Source organism: Cnephaeus nilssonii (assembly GCF_951640355.1).
Source record: "Cnephaeus nilssonii genome assembly, chromosome: 16".
Taxonomy (NCBI): Eukaryota; Metazoa; Chordata; class Mammalia; order Chiroptera; family Vespertilionidae; genus Cnephaeus; species Cnephaeus nilssonii.
Window position 1 is genome coordinate 20,267,925 of NC_137087.1, and position 16,909 is coordinate 20,284,833.

Below are 16,909 nucleotides of genomic sequence, written 5' to 3' on the forward strand. Positions count from 1 at the left end.
CCACATCAGTACCAGTCACCCCATCTTCTCCCTCCACCCCTGTCATGAAGCAGAGCTCTGAACGAGGCTCCATGAGGGAAGCTCGTCAAAGAAACATGCGGATCCTGTCACCATCAGCCTCTCCCACCCCTCCAGGCCCAGCTCTGACAAGGCTCCCGAGGCAGCCCACCAGGACTCACCTGAGAAACAGGCCATGCCCTCCCTCAGGCCACTTGACCTTTGCTCTGGCCCCTCTCTGCAGGGAGTGCGCATAGTCCCCCACACAGACACCCTGTCTCTGCCTGGCCAACGACCCCGAGGGAATCTTCAAAGTGCACGCCAACCATCCCCTCCACGTGGACCCACCATCATCTGAAGATCACTCCGTATCACCCTGCTACTGCCTGACCACGAGCCTCGATGACAGCACCTGTCACCCGCACTGTGGCATCATAATTACAATATGACAGATGGAGCCACTTTTAAATGGAGCCGGAGCTGCCATGCCAGAGGGACTGCCTTGCACAGCTCAGACCTTTCTCACGCTAAAACAGGGCCACATGGGACTGGGCCTAAACCAACATTGTGTCCCAAACTGTTTGCAGGGACGACAAGAAAACAGGTATCATGGTAACCAGATGACTACCAAACGCAAAACAAAAAGCATCCTTTCCAATTAGCATCACTGCTAGCGGTTCTGCACCAATGGAAATGCCTTCCTGCTACCTGTGTCATCGCTCCCCTCTCCTTGCTCACAGATGCCGCTTGCCTTTAGCTCCTAATCAGACCACTGTTTGGGCTTCTGCCTGAATCAGTGATTCCCAAACAGCTTTTAAAATAAAATCTCCACTAAAGGCTTGTTGCCGCTCGCTGTGAAATGCCTTTCATTTTCGGGTTAACAGATGTGACCATCGCCTTCCCTAGATTAGAGGGTCCTTGAGAGAGGACACTGGTCTTGGGGTGGCAGAGTCCCAGAAAGAACTGGACTTGTGTGTTTGGTTTCTACCTCTGTTCCCAAAAGCTCCCTTCTGTGCCCCTCCAAGGAGGAAACTAGGACTTTCTATTTCCAACGTCTAGACCTTTGCTGTCCAATGTGGCAGCCACTCGTCACACGTGGCCCTCAGACAGTTGACCGTGTCTCACCTAGCCCTCACCCATCATCAAGAACTTCTGTGCAGCCCAGCCGGCGTGACTCAGTGATTAAGCATCGACCTATGAACCAGGAGGTCATAGTTCAATTCCCCGTCAGGGCACAGGCCTGGGTTTCAGGCTCGATCCCCAGTGTGCGAAGGAGGCAGCCAATCAGCGATTCTCTCTCATCACTGATGTTTCTATCTCTCTCTCCTTCTCTCTTCCTCTCTGAAAATCAATTAAAAATGTGTTGTTTTTTTAAGTACGTCTGTGCAGAAGACTTGAGCCATCCCAGGATGGAGTGGACTTAAGGGAGTGAGCGCCCTGTGACTGGAGGCATTCAGCCTAGCCCAGGGGACACCTCATCCTGAAAACCAGCGGCCCCTCCGCATGTGCTCAGGACCCTAGGTGGCTCCTACACTGCCTTTCAGGCTTCATTTCATTCAACGACATTTAGTAAGTGACTGTCTGAGCCAGGCGCTGAGCTGAGGCCCAGGGAGGTGATGGTGACAGAACAACTGTCGCCAGGGGGACAAAATCACTGCCACCGTCACCCCCCACCCCAATTGAAAACCACTTCCCTCGCTGTTCTAATAGGTGACCTGGATCCCTGTGGGTGGGATTTGTGCTGGGGTGGAGGAGGGAGCAGCAGCCTCGGAGGGGGGCTCTGTGGCCTTGGAAGGGGCTGGAGGTAGCTGGTTTCAGGGTTTCACCACGGGCTCTGCGGCTTCGAGCCCTTGGACAACAGCTGAGAGGGCCCCGGAGGAGCAGCCTCGGTTGCCAGGGGAAGGGGTTCTCCTGTGGGGCCCCTCAGAGAGGGCTGGTGGCTGGAGCATAAGCATCGGCTGCAGAACGCAGCCCAGGACCCAACAAGGTAACGTAAGGACAGCAGCCGAATGGAAGCAGACTCCTGGCTCACCCAGAGGGGAAGCCTGTGGCAGCCCCTGGGGTTCACGAACTGCTAGGGAGGGCGTTGGAGCAGGAACCCCCAGAGAATATATCGCCCTTTCAGCCACTGGGGGGAGGATCTCTACCACATTCTAATTTAGGTTGAGTCTATTTTAAGTGACACTACTTACATCCCAAGGGTGTAAAGCATTCATACCTGTAACTCCCATCTCACCATCTCCTTCCTGCCTTCCTGGCACTTGGCCTGTAGAAATCAAACAAGCACAGGTGAGAGAGGAAAGGAGGGAAGGCGGGGAGGGAAGTTGCCCTTGATTATCACGCACGTGAGGAGACAGCGTGTGAGAACAGACACAGGACCCAGAACTAAGAGCCTGCAGAGCTTTAGAACTGGAGGAATCTAAGAACCTTCCGGTCAAAAGCTCTGCCCCACACAGCAGTCCCCGCGGCAGCCCTCCCAGGATCGGTGCATTCAATTCCTGCCACGCGGGTGCGTGGGGCTCCCTGCGCTTGAGGGGGCCCATCCCCTGTGGGACAGGCATGGCTGGTTCAAAGTTCTGCTCATCCACAGAAACCATCAGACCTAAACAGAAAGTTCATCAGCATGACTGGAGACAAGATAACACCAGCATTCACACCTCTCCCATACACCCTGAAATAGCCAATTAGAAATGTGATGGGAGAAATATTCCATGCACAATGGCCAAGCCGGACGATAAAATACCCAAGAATCAACTTAATGAGAAATGTCCAGACCTTACAGAGGAACACAATGAAACTTTACTGAAGGACATAAAGAAGGCCTGAGTAAATGGGGTGATATATCATGCTTGAGGCTGGGAAGGCTCCATAATATGAAGATGTCAATTCTCCCCAAATTAAATCTATAAATTCAATGCATTCCCAATCAGAATCCTAAGGAGATTTTTATAGAACTTGACAAGCTGATTTCGAAGCTCATCTGAAAGAGTAAACAAGCAAGAATGGCCAAGAACATTTTGAAAAAGAAGAAAAATGAGATGAGACTTGACCTACCAGATATCAAAGCACACTGTAAAGCCAGAGTAATTAAAACAGGGTGGGGCTGACTGATCAAAGGGGCAGAGCAAAGAGCCCAGAAACCAAGCCACAAGGATTATGGGAACTTGGCCTAATACAGAAGTAGCTCAGATCGGTGGGGGACAGAAGGACTAGCCAAGGTAATAAAAAAAATAGTATGAGATGACCATCTAGCCACTTGGAAAACATGTTTTAGCGCATATGGTGTCCAAAAGTAAATTCCAGAGAGATCACTAATCTGGACACTTTTTACCAACTGTCAACGTATTAGAAGGCAATCGAGACCAATATCTGTTCCTCTTGGGGTGAGGAAGTCCTTTCTAAGCAAGACATGAAATCCAGAAACCATAAAGGAAAAGGCAGGCAGATCTGACTGTCTAAAAATTTAAATATTTATCTATGTCACTCAGCTAAAAAGCAAATGAGCTTCGAAGAAAATATTCACAACATATATAATAAATGAAGGGCTATTGTCTTACAAATCAACAAGAAAAAGACCATCCTGAGTTAAGAAAAATAAGACAGCAGGCAGGTTAGGGGGGAGGAGGAAAGCCAAGAACGGGTGTTAGTAACAGGCTGTCGCTGAGGGTATGCAGCTGATCCACGGGGACTCCCAAGACGCTGTAGGACACTCCGGAATCGCTCTGTAAGGGGCAAGGAAACAGACATTTACCTCCGAGCCCGGGCCTCACGGGGTGAGAGTGAGCTACTAACTCCCTCTCACTCTCAGTGTGTCTGGAACAGAGCTGGCTCTCTGGGCAGAGACAGTCCTCAGGCCGAGGGGGGCGTCTGTGGGACAAGAAACTGTGTGCAGGGACCTGCAGCGTGGGGTTGAGAGGACACGGGTGGCACTGCCCAACACTTGACATGGGGCATCTCATCTAGTCGTTACGAAAACCCTTCAAGGCAGCTACCATCGTCCCCATTTTACAGATGAGAACACTGAGGCTCAAAAAGAATAAGTAACGTGCTCAAGATTCCACAATTAGGCGAGTGGGGGAGCCAGACTGCAGAGCAGCTGCCACCACCCCCTTCCTATGGTTGCCTCCGTGTGGTGACTTTGGTGGGTGCAGGGTAAGGTATAGAAGGTGCTTTTTACCTTAATCGCCCAGTCATTTTATCCCTGCTCTTGTTGTTGTTGTTATTACGAGCATGTATTGTTTTGATAATTTTTTAAAGGTGGGGGGTTTGTTTATTTTGTTTTGTTTTTTATTTTTAGATCCTTAACTTAGGATCTGGCAAAATAAAAATAAAAAGTACTGCATAAATGTCAGTCTGAGTTGTCAGGGTCAGACAGTACGTGAATACAGTTTACATGTCGCTCAGAAGCCAGCTCGGCTTCCAAAAAACCAGCCACAAACATAGACTTAGGGAACCTTTGCTGAGGGGGATTATGTGCAGGGCAGAGGACCAGCCCGCCTGGGGGACTCAGAGGTGCCACTTTTCATCCTTCAGAATCAAGGGAGAGAGGAGAGGAAGTGCTGAGGAAGAGACACACACAGGATGGTCAGGACCCGGGTGGGGTCGGCCGGAAGGGCTCCCTGGCCAAGCAGTAGGTTAAGCCCCTGTCTTCACTCCATCTTCCCCTCTGTCACACCCTCATGTAGGTTGTGCTCGAGTAACTTGTTGGGCATGCTTGGGGATCAGACTACGGGAAATTGAGTTGGGATCCACTTAATCTGGATTTAGAGGAATACATGAACGGGATTCTCAGTCACGTCCATGTCTAGGTTAGTTATTACTAGCCATTCTGGGGGTAGAAATGCATTCCAGAAACATTCCCGCCTCCGCTGTGCCCACCCACCCAGCATGTGACATAAAGGCGCAGGCCAGAAGTTGGAAGTGGCATAACGGACCAGAAACAGGCTCCGTGTACAGAGCCAGCATCTCTCTGGACAGTTCTTCCGATCATCAGCTGGGGAATGTTTGTAAGCACACAATTTCATTTTTTAACATTTTTTTTTAGAAGCTTTTGAATGTGGCTTCTGTCACGCAGCATCACGTGCCTGAGATTCGCCCACGCTGCTGCCTGGGTCAGCAGTCTGCTCCTTTGTGCTGCTAACTGGTACTCCGGGGTCTGAATGGCCCACCTCTGTTCATTCATTCAGCTGCGGAGGGACATTTAGGTGGTTTGCAGATACAGCTGCCATGCACATTGGCATGGAGGTTTTTGCGTATTTCTCTGGAGTGGGATTGCTGAATCACACGGGAGGTGTCTGCGTAACTGCGTTAGAAATTGCCCGATGGTTTTCCGAAGGAGCTGAACCGTTTTGTTTTCCACCAGCGATTAGGGGGGTTCCAGTGACCCCGCATCCTTGTCAGCACGGGCGTTGCCAGGGCGTTGCCAGGTGGCATTTTTCCGGTCCTTCCCTGCGCTCCCCTTCCCCTTTGGTAGACAGGCTGCTGTTGTTGCAGTGGAGAGCTAAGTTCCAGCTGCTGCAGGGGTCGGCTCTCCGTGGTCCCCAGTGCTGGAGCTTTAGCAGCGTTCCCGCCCATCCTATGCCCATCCCCACCCGCTTCGTAGCCAGACTGGCTGCCTGTGATCTGTCAGTGCGATCTGCCTGTGATGGGGAGCTTCCTGCTCCTCCCCGCGGTAGCGACCGCTAATGGTATTGGTATAGGATCCCCATAGAATTGCTCTGTGCACCTCCCCCAGGCAGAGGGATTTTTTCCTCCTACCGAAATGAAGCCACAATGAGCCTTTATCTAGCCCTGGAAGTGACAGGGTTTGCCGGCCCTCTCCTAGTGGCTCAAGGCTTCCGCTCCTCCTGGGCAGGGGTCTGGGGAGGAGGACGGGGTCCGGCACTGTTCCCACAGCAGCGGCTGACCCATCCCCTCCCGCCCCTACTGGGCTGAGGGCGTCTCACTCCCACCTCTCGCCCTTCCCCGCTCTCCCCCAGCACCCGGTGGAGGCCCATAAGCAAAAGCTGTTAGTGTGTGCACACTCTCCCAGCCACTCCACGCAGGCGGCACACACCTGCTCCCAAGGATTTGTTAACCTGTAGCCGACTTCTTACCCGCTCCTCAGGAGGCCGCGACGGGGTCCCCCCTCTCCCTCCCCAAGCCCTGGCACAGGTGAGCCAGTCCGCATCCTCTCTCCTCTGGAGGGGCCGCCTCCCTTCCAATTCAGGCTACTCGGTTGCCAAGTGACCTCCGTGCCTTGGCAAGCTGAAGAGAAGCGATGATTCTGTGGTACATGCCGGCTTTTCTCCTTGTTGGTGAGGGAGCCACACTCCGCGGCTGTCTGCCTCCTGCAACCCTCCCGCTGCGTTTTAGCATCGCCTCCTGCCTCATACCCCACACCGGCCCAAGCCCACACTGCGTTTTAGGTTGCTCTTAACACGCCACTTCCAGGTGCCCATTTCTGTTCAGGAATCTATGTGTCCTATCATCTATGCTGCACAACAAAACTGTGGTGTTGATAAAAATGAACCGCTGTTTCTCATAGTCCTATGCGTTGTCCGTCTCTGCCGGGCTGTGTTGTCTGGGAAGCCCCAGTCCCTCCACAGGCAGACGCTTAGCGGAAGCCGTGAGGTGACGTCCAGTTTTACTGGAGCCAAACACTGCACACTAACGGGGACCTTTCACATTGGGTCCTAAATTTATCTAACTACAAGGTTAGAAGAAAAGCAAGAACGTTTTGTTGTAAAAGGGGTGGGAGGAGACTTATCAAATAAGTCTTTAAAGGCACTAAGTTATAGAGGGAAAAGGAGAAATCTTACTACACCAAAATATAAGATTTCTGCCCACAGAGGCCCGCATAGAAGAAATTAGCATACGGATGGCTGAATGGAAGGAGATAGTTGCAATATCTAAAACTGACAAGCAGTTAATGTCTAGCTATAAACTCCTGCAAATCAACTAAAAAAGGAGCACTATAAATTCTACAAATTTTGCAAAGGATATTAAAAAGCAATTTATAAACGTTAAGTCCCAAATGTTAAGAAGCAATATGAAGAGGTGCTCGGAATCGTTAGTAATTAGAAAAATGCATTTTATACTTATGAACTTGGCAAAGATTAAAAAGCTAGATAGTGCCAAGCGTATGTGTGTGTGAGGCATGCAGGGAAAAAGGAACCCTCACACACTGCAGAGGGATGAGGACTGGCACAGCCATCTGGATGGCACCTGGAACTACCTATGGGTACCTGCCCCTGGGGGAATTACTGGGTTTACAGGATATGCATGTATAGACGTTGTCTAAGAAACTCCCCACAGGCCTGAGAGCTGTCGAGTTGAGAGAGATGTTCCCTGCAGGATCCCTTTGTTGTTTGGCTGTGTGTGTGTGTGTGTGTGTGTGTGTGTGTGTGTGTGTGTACTTGGGGAGGTGGTGGTGGTGGCATAGTGGCAGGGAGCTGGAAGCACTCTGAGTGTCCATCACTGGTAGAACGATAAATCATGGTGGATTCTCACCACAGAATCCTAAGTAGCAGTTAGAAACTGCAGATTAACTATACATATAGCAACATAGATGAATATTAATTGTTCACTAACTATTCTGCTTTGAATTATCCACTATTCTATTCTGTCCACTAACTATTCTGGAATGAGATATGGCATAACAGTACAATTTACAAAAAAAAAATAAAAAATACATAGAGGTGAAACAACAACATGCTTTTTTGGGGGGAAGAACATGTACAAACAAAAATATGTATTACCACATTAGAAAGGTCACTATCGTGAGGACATAAGTAAAAGTGGAGTATAGGGATAAAGGTTAATTTAAAAAATGTTTTTCCTATTAAAGGACGCATATTACCTGACTTCCAGCTTTACAACGCTACAGTCATCAAGACAGTGTGGTATTAGCATCAAGATGGACATATAGATCAATGAGACAGAATAGAAACTTCCCAAATAAACTCACACATACATGGCCCATTGATTTTCTAAAAACAAGTGTACAAAGGCAATTCAGTGGAGAAGGGAACAACTGAATATCCATATGCATAAAGTTAATTTGGATCCATAACTCAAAGCATAGGAAAAATTAACTAAAAATGGATCACAGGCCTAAATGTAAAACAAACAAACAAAAAAAGAAACAACTATAAAATATAAGAGAAAACATAGGAAGAAAATATAAAAGAAAATCTTTTGTGACCTTGGGTCAGGTAAAGATTTCTTAGTTACAACACCAAAATATCAATCTATAAAAAAAAATTGATATATTGAATTTCATCAAAATTAAGAACATTTGCTCTTTGAAAGACCCTATGAGAATGCAGAGAAAATATTTGCAAATCATGTATCTGATAAAGTGCTTGTATCCAAAATAAAGAACTCTCAAAACCCAGTAAGAAAACAAACACTAAATTTTTTAAATGGTCAGAAAATTTGAATAGGCAAATAAGCACATGAAAAGACGTTGAGTATCATCAGTCATTAAGGAAACTCAAATTAAAACTACAATGAGCTACCACTACACACCGGTGAGAACGGCTAGAATTAAAACGACTGACCATGCCGAGCACTGGTGCATCCGAGGGGCCAGGGATAGGAACTCTCACCTACCCCTGGTGGGGGTGTGCGGTGGTGCCACCACTTTGCAGTTTCCTAAGAAGTTACAAACACACACCTACCATGTGACCTAGCCATCCACTCCTAGGTACTGACCCAAGAAAAATGAAAGCACCTGTCTATGGAAAGACTTGTAATCTGAAGTTCACAGCAGCTCGAAAACTGGAAACCACCCGAATGTCCATCAAGGAGCGAATGGCTAACCAAATGGTGACATTTCCAAGACACTGTAATACTACAAAATAAACTTCACTTACCCATCAGAGAAAGGAACTATTGACACAGCCGCAAGGGTGAACCTCAAAAAGGCATTGTGCGGAGTGAAAGAAACCAGACACAGAAAGAGGAATACTGTATGATTTCCACTGACACAGAATTCTAGAGAATGGAGTACAATCCACAGTGAGGGGAAGCAGACCAATGGTTGTCTGAAGAAGGAAGAGGAAGGACACTTTTACGGATGATGGATATGTTCATGATCTTGATCGTGATGATAGTTGCATGGAAGCGTACATATGTCAAAACGCATCAAATTTTACACTTTAAATATGTGCAATTTATTGTAGATCAAAACCATTGTAAATAAGGAGTTTTTAAAAGGTAATCTCCCGCCCGGGGTAAGCGGCACAGCTGGTTAAGTGGCAGAGCAGGATTCGAACGCTAAGGCTGCCTTTGGAGCCCCTTACGTCACCCCTGAGCTCCGCTTAACCAGTGCACCCAGGAAATTGCTGGAAGGGAGCAGAGACCGCTCGCGCCGGCTGCGGCTGGACAGAGTTAATGATTACGGGAGGCGGCCCCTCCCCGTCTGCACTCCCCGCCCCGGGGCGGCCCCAGCCCGGCCCCGCCCGCCCGACGGCCGCCTGTGCGCCCCGTGCCGCGCTCGCCCTCTCCGCCGCCACCTGCTGCTCGCCCGCGCCCACGCTGCGCCCCGACATGGTGAGGGGGGAATCGCGCGCAGCCGCGATTGGGGCAGCCCCGATAGGAGCGGGGCGTGCGTTTAGGGTCCGAAAAGAGGAAGGGGGCCTTAGGGTCCACCCCCCCACCCCCGCCCTAGCCGACTGCGCTGGCAAGGCGGGAGAGGGTGGGTTGGAGAGGTGGGGGAGGGTTCCTCTGAGCCCCTCGCAGGTTAGCACGCGCCTGGTTCGGAGAGTGGGGGGGTCTCTGTCGCGTTCCCACCCCTGGTGGTGCCCCTGGGGAAGCTGAGGCCATGAGAGGGCGGTGGTAGGTCCAGGTAACAGGCAGGCTCGCCCGGGGCTCCCAGGCCTGTGCCCCTCGGCACCACAATACTTCGGGCGGGGCTTAGTGACCTCCCTGGGTACAGGTGGGCGGTGGGACTAGGGACTAGGGCCTGGGTGGGGAGGGACAGCACCAGGAGCGCGCCGTTAGGGTCCCCGTTGGTGGTATTGGAGGTGGGGATGGGGATGTGTCTGTATGTGAGAGTGTGGAGAGGGCGATGGGATTCGTGAGTTCCTCTGCCCCCCTGTTTACTGCCCTTCTGGCTTGCACTTCTGGGCACGGGGGCTGGCGAAGCCCGCTGTCCCTGGCCTCGGACCCAGCCCCTGGTGCCTAGTTTGAGGCCTGCCCAGCAGTGGAACACCGTGGCTCAGGATCATCTGCCCTCCGGGCTGAGCTTGCCCCCCAGGAGGGTCTGGGGTGTGCTTCAACTCCACCTCCCCCACTCCCCACCTCAGCTGGAGAGGTGAAGGGAGTCCTGGGGGCGCCCGGAGAGGAGCCTCTAGACCCGGGAAGCTTTATGAACAGCCCATTTCTGGCCCCAAAGCCTTAGGAGCAGTCCAGACCCCAGTGACACCTGAGAGGGCACTTTGAAGGCTATGGCTTGGAGGGAGGGGAGCTGGTGAGCGAGCCTGACTGTGAGACAGGGAATGGGTAATCAGTAACCCCTGGGCACACTCCCCCAGAGGCCTGGCCAGGCCTGATTTGGGATTTACTAAGTAAACACGGCCCCTTCCCGCTCTGATCCCAGATTAGAGGGGCTTGTCAGGCCAGCCTCGGGCTGTGAGTCCTGGGGGTTCCAGAGTACTCTAAAGAGACAGGGGGCTCTCCGGGGATTCGCTAGTACCCACCACTCCTTTCAGAGCCAAAGAACTACACAGTGAGCTCTGATGCCCTGGGTGACATCTGGTCATCCGGTTGCCTGGAAACGTGGAACAGGCTTACCAGCCACGGAGAAAGGCCAGCTCTGGAACAGAGATCTGTGATGCAGATCTCTCCTGCCTTCCCTGGCCTCTGCGGCCTAGCGGGGAGACAGACCAGGTCAGATCAGCCAGAGAGAGCACGTGATTTCAGGAGGGAGAAAAAGACTGACTTTGTCAGAGCGCTTTTTTGATTCTACCCAAACCCAAGGCCCATCATAAGCCTGCGTTTCCCAGGAAGTTTCCCTTTAAAAATGCAGATGGCATTCCTTTAGTAACAGCGGTGTTTACTAACGTGTCCCATTGACTCTCGCTGATGTGAAGTGGACGAGCTTGTCCCCTTTCACCTGTGAAGCCCAGGCTGATGAGCGCCACGGGCCACCTGGCTGGAGAAAGGAGCTGGGGCTGGAACCAACCCTGCGCACTCCACCCTCGGCTGGCGGTCTGCGGGCCGCCTCGTAAACGCTGCTTTACCCTCCCGCACATGGTCTCCCCAGACCTTGGTGCATTTTTAACTTAGCGCTGTATGGTTCCTTAGAGCTGTCCTTGGGGAATCTATTTCAGGAGCCTAATTCTGGGACCTCCTAAGCTCCTAGACCTGGATCCTCCCACAGGATAGAACTGACTTGCTTCCTTCAGTTCTCAGAAGGTTCCGCTCACGGCCTGAACCGTGCCCGTCTGGGCTGCCCAGAGGGCACTTTGCACAATATACAGATGGGGCACTAGGTTTGCCATTGGCTTTGGCCAAGTTACTTCGACTTTTAACCAAGCTCTGTGGCTCAGGCTTCCCAGCCTGACAGAAAAGAAGGCTGCTGGGAACCAGAGGCGGCCTGGGAGCAGCATGGAGGACGCACTGGGCGGTCGTGTCAGTGCTTGTCTACTGCACTGTGGCTCAGAGCCGCCTGGAATGTCTTTAGTGCTGGGCCCTTCGCCGGCCCCAGGGACAGAGGCACGGACCCACTTTGAGAACGATGCCTACGCTCTCACCGACTCGGGAAGTGCCGTGGTCTTCCCCTTCTAGGCCTCATCTCCTCTTTGGTGCACCTGACAGTGGGCACCCGCAGGGGCATGGAGGCAGGTCCGTAATTGGAAAAGGAAGGTTGGATAGTTGGGTGCCCATTTTCTGTAAGGTTATGTTGTAATACACACACGTCTGGGCTAGGTTTTGCTTTTACTCCCTCATTAGTGTAAGAGACTTACTGTTTTGGGGGATGAGGAGCGTTTCTTAGTTTGATGTGATTGACATATTTTAGGATTTTCTGTATTTTTTTGGTAATCCTCATTCGAGGATATTTTTCCATTGATTTTTAGAGTGGAGGGGGATGGAGAGAGAGAGCAACATTGATGTGAGAGAGACATATTGACTGGTTGCCTGCACGCACCTCAACCAGGACCTGCTGGGATCAAACCTGCAACCCAGGACGTGCCCTTGACCGGGAATTGAACCCACTACACTTTGGCTGGCCAGGGCAGGGTTTCCTGTCCTTTTGAGTGGAATGTAAAATCTAAGCACCTATCAGTGCATGCACCAGGGCCCCACCTCCAGGGCAGGGTGCCACCCTGCCCACTCCGTGTCTACTGCTGTAGACCAGCTGCCCTTTGACTGCGTCACCTGGGTCCAGAGCTGCCAGTGGAAGCTGGCTCAGTTCCCCCGAAGGTCCGGGCCTCTCCTTTGCCCTGTACAAAGACATGCCCTTGGGCCTCTGGTTTTTTCCTCTCCTAGGCTGGCAAAGCACACAGGCTAAGTGCTGAGGAGAGGGACCAGCTGCTGCCAAACCTGAGGGCCGTGGGGTGGAACGAGCTGGAAGGCCGAGATGCCATCTTCAAGCAGTTCCATTTCAAGGACTTCAACCGGGTATGGCACAGGGTGGGACAGAGCTTTCCGAGTCTGGGGCTGATGGGGTCACACTTGTTCTCTTCCTTAAAGTCCCAGACTCTCAGATACTACCCTAATACAGATTACTCACAGCATCACCCTGGGGGATGGGGGAGGGCAGACCTGGCTTTTGGACTCCACACACTGATCTTACATCTGAAGATATTTTAGACAAAAGCTTGGCCGAGACTCACCACCTCTCTGGTGTTTCCGCCTTGTTGGTGGTCCTTCTTCCTACTGCAGGGAGACCCCCTCGAGCTCCAGCCTCAGAACCAGTGGCAAGATGCTGGGGAATGATGAAAGCTCGAGGGGATCTCCTGCTCGGAAGCCTGTCAGCCCTCCTGCATCGAGGCCTTACACTGGCCACGGAAGGGTGCCCAGCAGCTCTCTCGCAAAACCCTAACCGGGTCTCTTCACTAACAGGCTTTTGGCTTCATGACAAGGGTGGCCCTGCAGGCTGAGAAGCTGGACCACCATCCTGAATGGTTCAACGTGTACAACAAGGTGAGTGATGTGTGCCTGTTGTGCTTGGCGAGCTCAAGTTCTGAGAACTCCACCTCCCTTGGACTTCCCTACGGGCCCTCCTCACCCAGACTGTCCGCTGCTCCTGCTCCATTCATCTCCTTCCCAGACTCGACATCAACACCCCTGGAAAATATCCTCACTACACATTTTAAAGATGCACGTTCAAACACTGTGAGATAACTTGTGGTGCAAGTAGACATCAAGAAGATAAAACCCAAGGAAGGAAAGGCTGTGGGAACCAGACATATCCATTGCTAGTGGCTCTACATGGCCTAAATCTTTCTGAAGGAATGGAAGCATGAAGTAATAAAATTGAACTAAAAATAGCCATGCACAGCAAACAGATCAAATATTCCCCTGAATGAACTGAAACAGTCATTAAATGCCTGCCAAGTGCCAAGAGCTGTGCTGGATTCTGAAAACATTAAGGCTAAAAGACATGGATAGCGTTTAGTAGGAATTGGAGTCCTTCCGTTTTTTGTTTTGTCTTTAATCCTCACCCAAGGACATGATTATTGATTTTAGAGAAAGTGATGGGAGAGAGGGAGAGAGAAAAAACTATGTGGGAATAAACATCCATCAGTTGCCTTCCTGTATGCACCCAACAGGGGAATGAGCCAAACTAGGTATGTGTCCTGACCAGGAATCAAACCCATAACCTTTTGGGTATGGGATGCTGCTCCATCCAATTGAGCCACACTGGGCAGGGCTCCTCTTTCGTTTTTAGGTAGCTCTCAATGTTTGGAGGTTTCATTTTTAATCTATAGCTGAAGTTGCCATTTTTTTGGAGGTGGAATAGAAGACAGTCTTGCACTGTTGTTACAGAAACCAGTCCTGACCGGACAGCAGCCCCCAGGGGAAACAGGCAGACCTCAGAGATGCTGCGGGTTCCGGTCCAGACCACCACCACAAAGCGAGTCACACAGATTTCTTTGTTTCAGTGCCTAAGAGTTGTGTTTACGCTCTATTGTCCTCTATTAAGTGTGCAATGGCAGTATGTCTAAAAAAGCCAATGTTAATACCTTAATTTAAAAATACTTCATGGCTAAGAAGTGCTATCACCTGAGCCTTTAGCTAGTCGTGGCCTCTTTGCCGGAGGGACATACTCCCTCATCTTGTAAGAAACGCAGCACCAGGGAAGTCAGTGAAATGGTGTGCCTGTGTTCCGGAGCTCAGTGTGGCTGAGCTAACAGCAGTGACGCTCCGCTCTTCAGTGACGTCCGTGGAATCAGCTGGTCCCAATCTCTGGCTCTGTTTCAGGTCCACATCACCCTGAGCACCCATGAGTGTGCAGGCCTGTCGGAACGGGACATAAACCTGGCCAGCTTCATCGAACAAGTAGCAGTGTCCATGACCTAGACCCTGCCTTGCCTCGCTGAATTCTTCAGGGAAAGGGGTGACTGAACTGAAAATCCAGAGAGAGAGAACAGGGGAGCCCCCCAAATGCCGCTGTAGTCAAAACTGCTGTGTCCACCTTGCTGCCTCCATTGAGGGGTGAGTCCTTGCTGTGGGAAGAGATGCCAGCGTCACCGCCAACACCAGGAACTTAGGAGACCTTTTCCCCCCACACCATGCTCTTCATCTTGGGGCCCTATTAAAGGTGCCCTCATTTGAATTAGATCTTCCCATTCCTTACAGCTTCCCGGCAACAGTAATGACTTTCTTTCCAGGCCGTATCTTGCTCCCTTTCTAATTCATTTCCCTAGAAGCTGTGTCTGAGATAGACAGAATCTTAGAAACCAGAACCTTAATGCCAACCCCCTCCTATGTGATAGAAACACATGCTTTTATGCCTCAAATAAAACTTGTTTCACTTTGCCGCAGGCTCTAGAATCTTCTCTTCCACAGGTCAATCCAAATTGGAGTCAACAGGCATTCAAAGCACTTCCTGAGTACCACCCTGCCTTCAGGGAGTTCATTCTCCTCCAGGGGAATCTAACAGGAACACAGGCAACTGCTACTAAGCAGGATGAATGAAGCCAACACTGGGTGCAAGGATAGGAACTGAGCTGTGAGAGCAGGACGTGATTGTCTTCTTGGCCTACAATCTCAGGTGAGGAGATTTCTAATCCTGATGGCTTTCACACTTTCCTAGAAACTCAGCCAGTCTCAAGGCTTGCCTGCTTTTTACTCTGTAAGGGCGACAACAAAAGCCAAGACTTAGAAGATGACAAGCTATTTGCCACCTGGGAGTTAAGAAGCTGATTCTCGGATTGGTCCTCCAACCCAGTAAGCAACTGTAGAGCAAAACACTGTCACTGACGTGGCGGACAGAAGGGGGCGCTGAGCAGTGTCGTCCACTGGGTGTGCATGCCTCACGGCTGTCATTTCATGTTTGCCATTATGCAAGAGTTCTCACCTATGACACCTGACCTGAGGCTGCCTGGGTACTAAGCTGACTTATAGATACTAGGGTCACCTGGAGCAGCACCTAGCAATGTCACAATCCAGTCACCCTGGATGAGTTGGCCCTGCAACAAGGCCAGAAGAAGCCGAGGATGGTGGTCGAGAAATAAGCATATTGTTGGTAAGAGGGACAAGTAGGCCCTCCTTCCCAGACTGTATGCTAGTAAGGATGATCATTGCCTACGTTAATAACAAGTTCTCAGCAAAGCCTAGTATCAAAACCAACAAGGTACAGACAGTGGTCCCCCATCTGCTCCACTTCTGACGTAAATTTTTCTAAGTGCACTTTGACCTGATGACTGTGGGTTAGGGGACAGAAGCCACATCACACTGTGTTACACCATCTTCTTGCCTCTGCTTACGGCGTGAGTCAAGGGTTGAAAACACCAAATCAGAGGATACTACAGTTGTATGAAGCACATTTATGTGGGACAAAGACACAAACAACACTTTTTTTTAGAAATAAATGTTTATTCTAAAATTATTCAAACAATTTAAATTATAGGGAATGGGGTTAGAGAGAAGTGATAATAAAGAAAGCACAAGAAAAACTAAAGCAATTAAAACTCCAAATCAAGAAAAGGCCCTCGTACATCTGACCTTTGCTACCCAGGCTATCAAATTAGGTCTCCGCCATTACTTTTGTCACTACTGGGTTGAGCTATAAGTGGCTCATTGCTACCAAGAATCCACACAGAAGGCAAAGAGGCCCACAGCTGTAAGGAGCAGGTGTAAGCATCCCAACACCATTTCTTAGATGGGCCACATCTCCTATCAAAGCATATGCTGGCCCTCTTTCTCTAGGGTTTACCCCAAAGCAAGCAGGTGCTCAGGGAACTGAGTCATCTGGCATAAAACTACAGCAAAGGCCACATTGCTCGACTTGATTCTGGCAAAGTCTGAATGGGCTGAAAGCCAGATGAAAAGCTTGGTTACCTGAATGAGCGTCTTCAGAAGCCACATCACACTGTGTTACACCATCTTCTTGCCTCTGCTTACGGCGTGAGTCAAGGGTTGAAAACACCAAATCAGAGGATACTACAGTTGTATGAAGCACATTTATGTGGGACAAAGACACAAACAACACTTTTTTTTAGAAATAAATGTTTATTCTAAAATTATTCAAACAATTTAAATTATAGGGAATGGGGTTAGAGAGAAGTGATAATAAAGAAAGCACAAGAAAAACTAAAGCTGAATAACCTTTTGAAAAGACTTCTCGCTTCTTAGTCGTAATGGAACAAGACACTCAGCAGTTGCGGGTGCAAAGATAATCTGAGGGGTTCCATCAGTTCCCAAACCAAATGCAAGGCTTGAAGTCAGTGTCCGTTGGTTAGATGGAGCTCACTGC

At 50.3% G+C, this 16,909-nt stretch overlaps 1 protein-coding gene across 1 annotated transcript; it reads left to right on the forward strand.

The window, feature by feature from the left end:
- Positions 1–9,438: 9,438 nt before the first annotated feature.
- PCBD1 (pterin-4 alpha-carbinolamine dehydratase 1) lies at positions 9,439–15,082 on the forward strand. Its single transcript, XM_079794058.1, has 4 exons — positions 9,439–9,534; positions 12,475–12,606; positions 13,051–13,131; positions 14,413–15,082. The coding sequence occupies exons 1-4, from the start codon at positions 9,532–9,534 to the stop codon at positions 14,509–14,511; spliced, it is 315 nt and encodes a 104-aa protein (XP_079650184.1). The 5' UTR covers positions 9,439–9,531; the 3' UTR covers positions 14,512–15,082.
- The last annotated feature ends 1,827 nt before the right edge of the window (positions 15,083–16,909 follow it).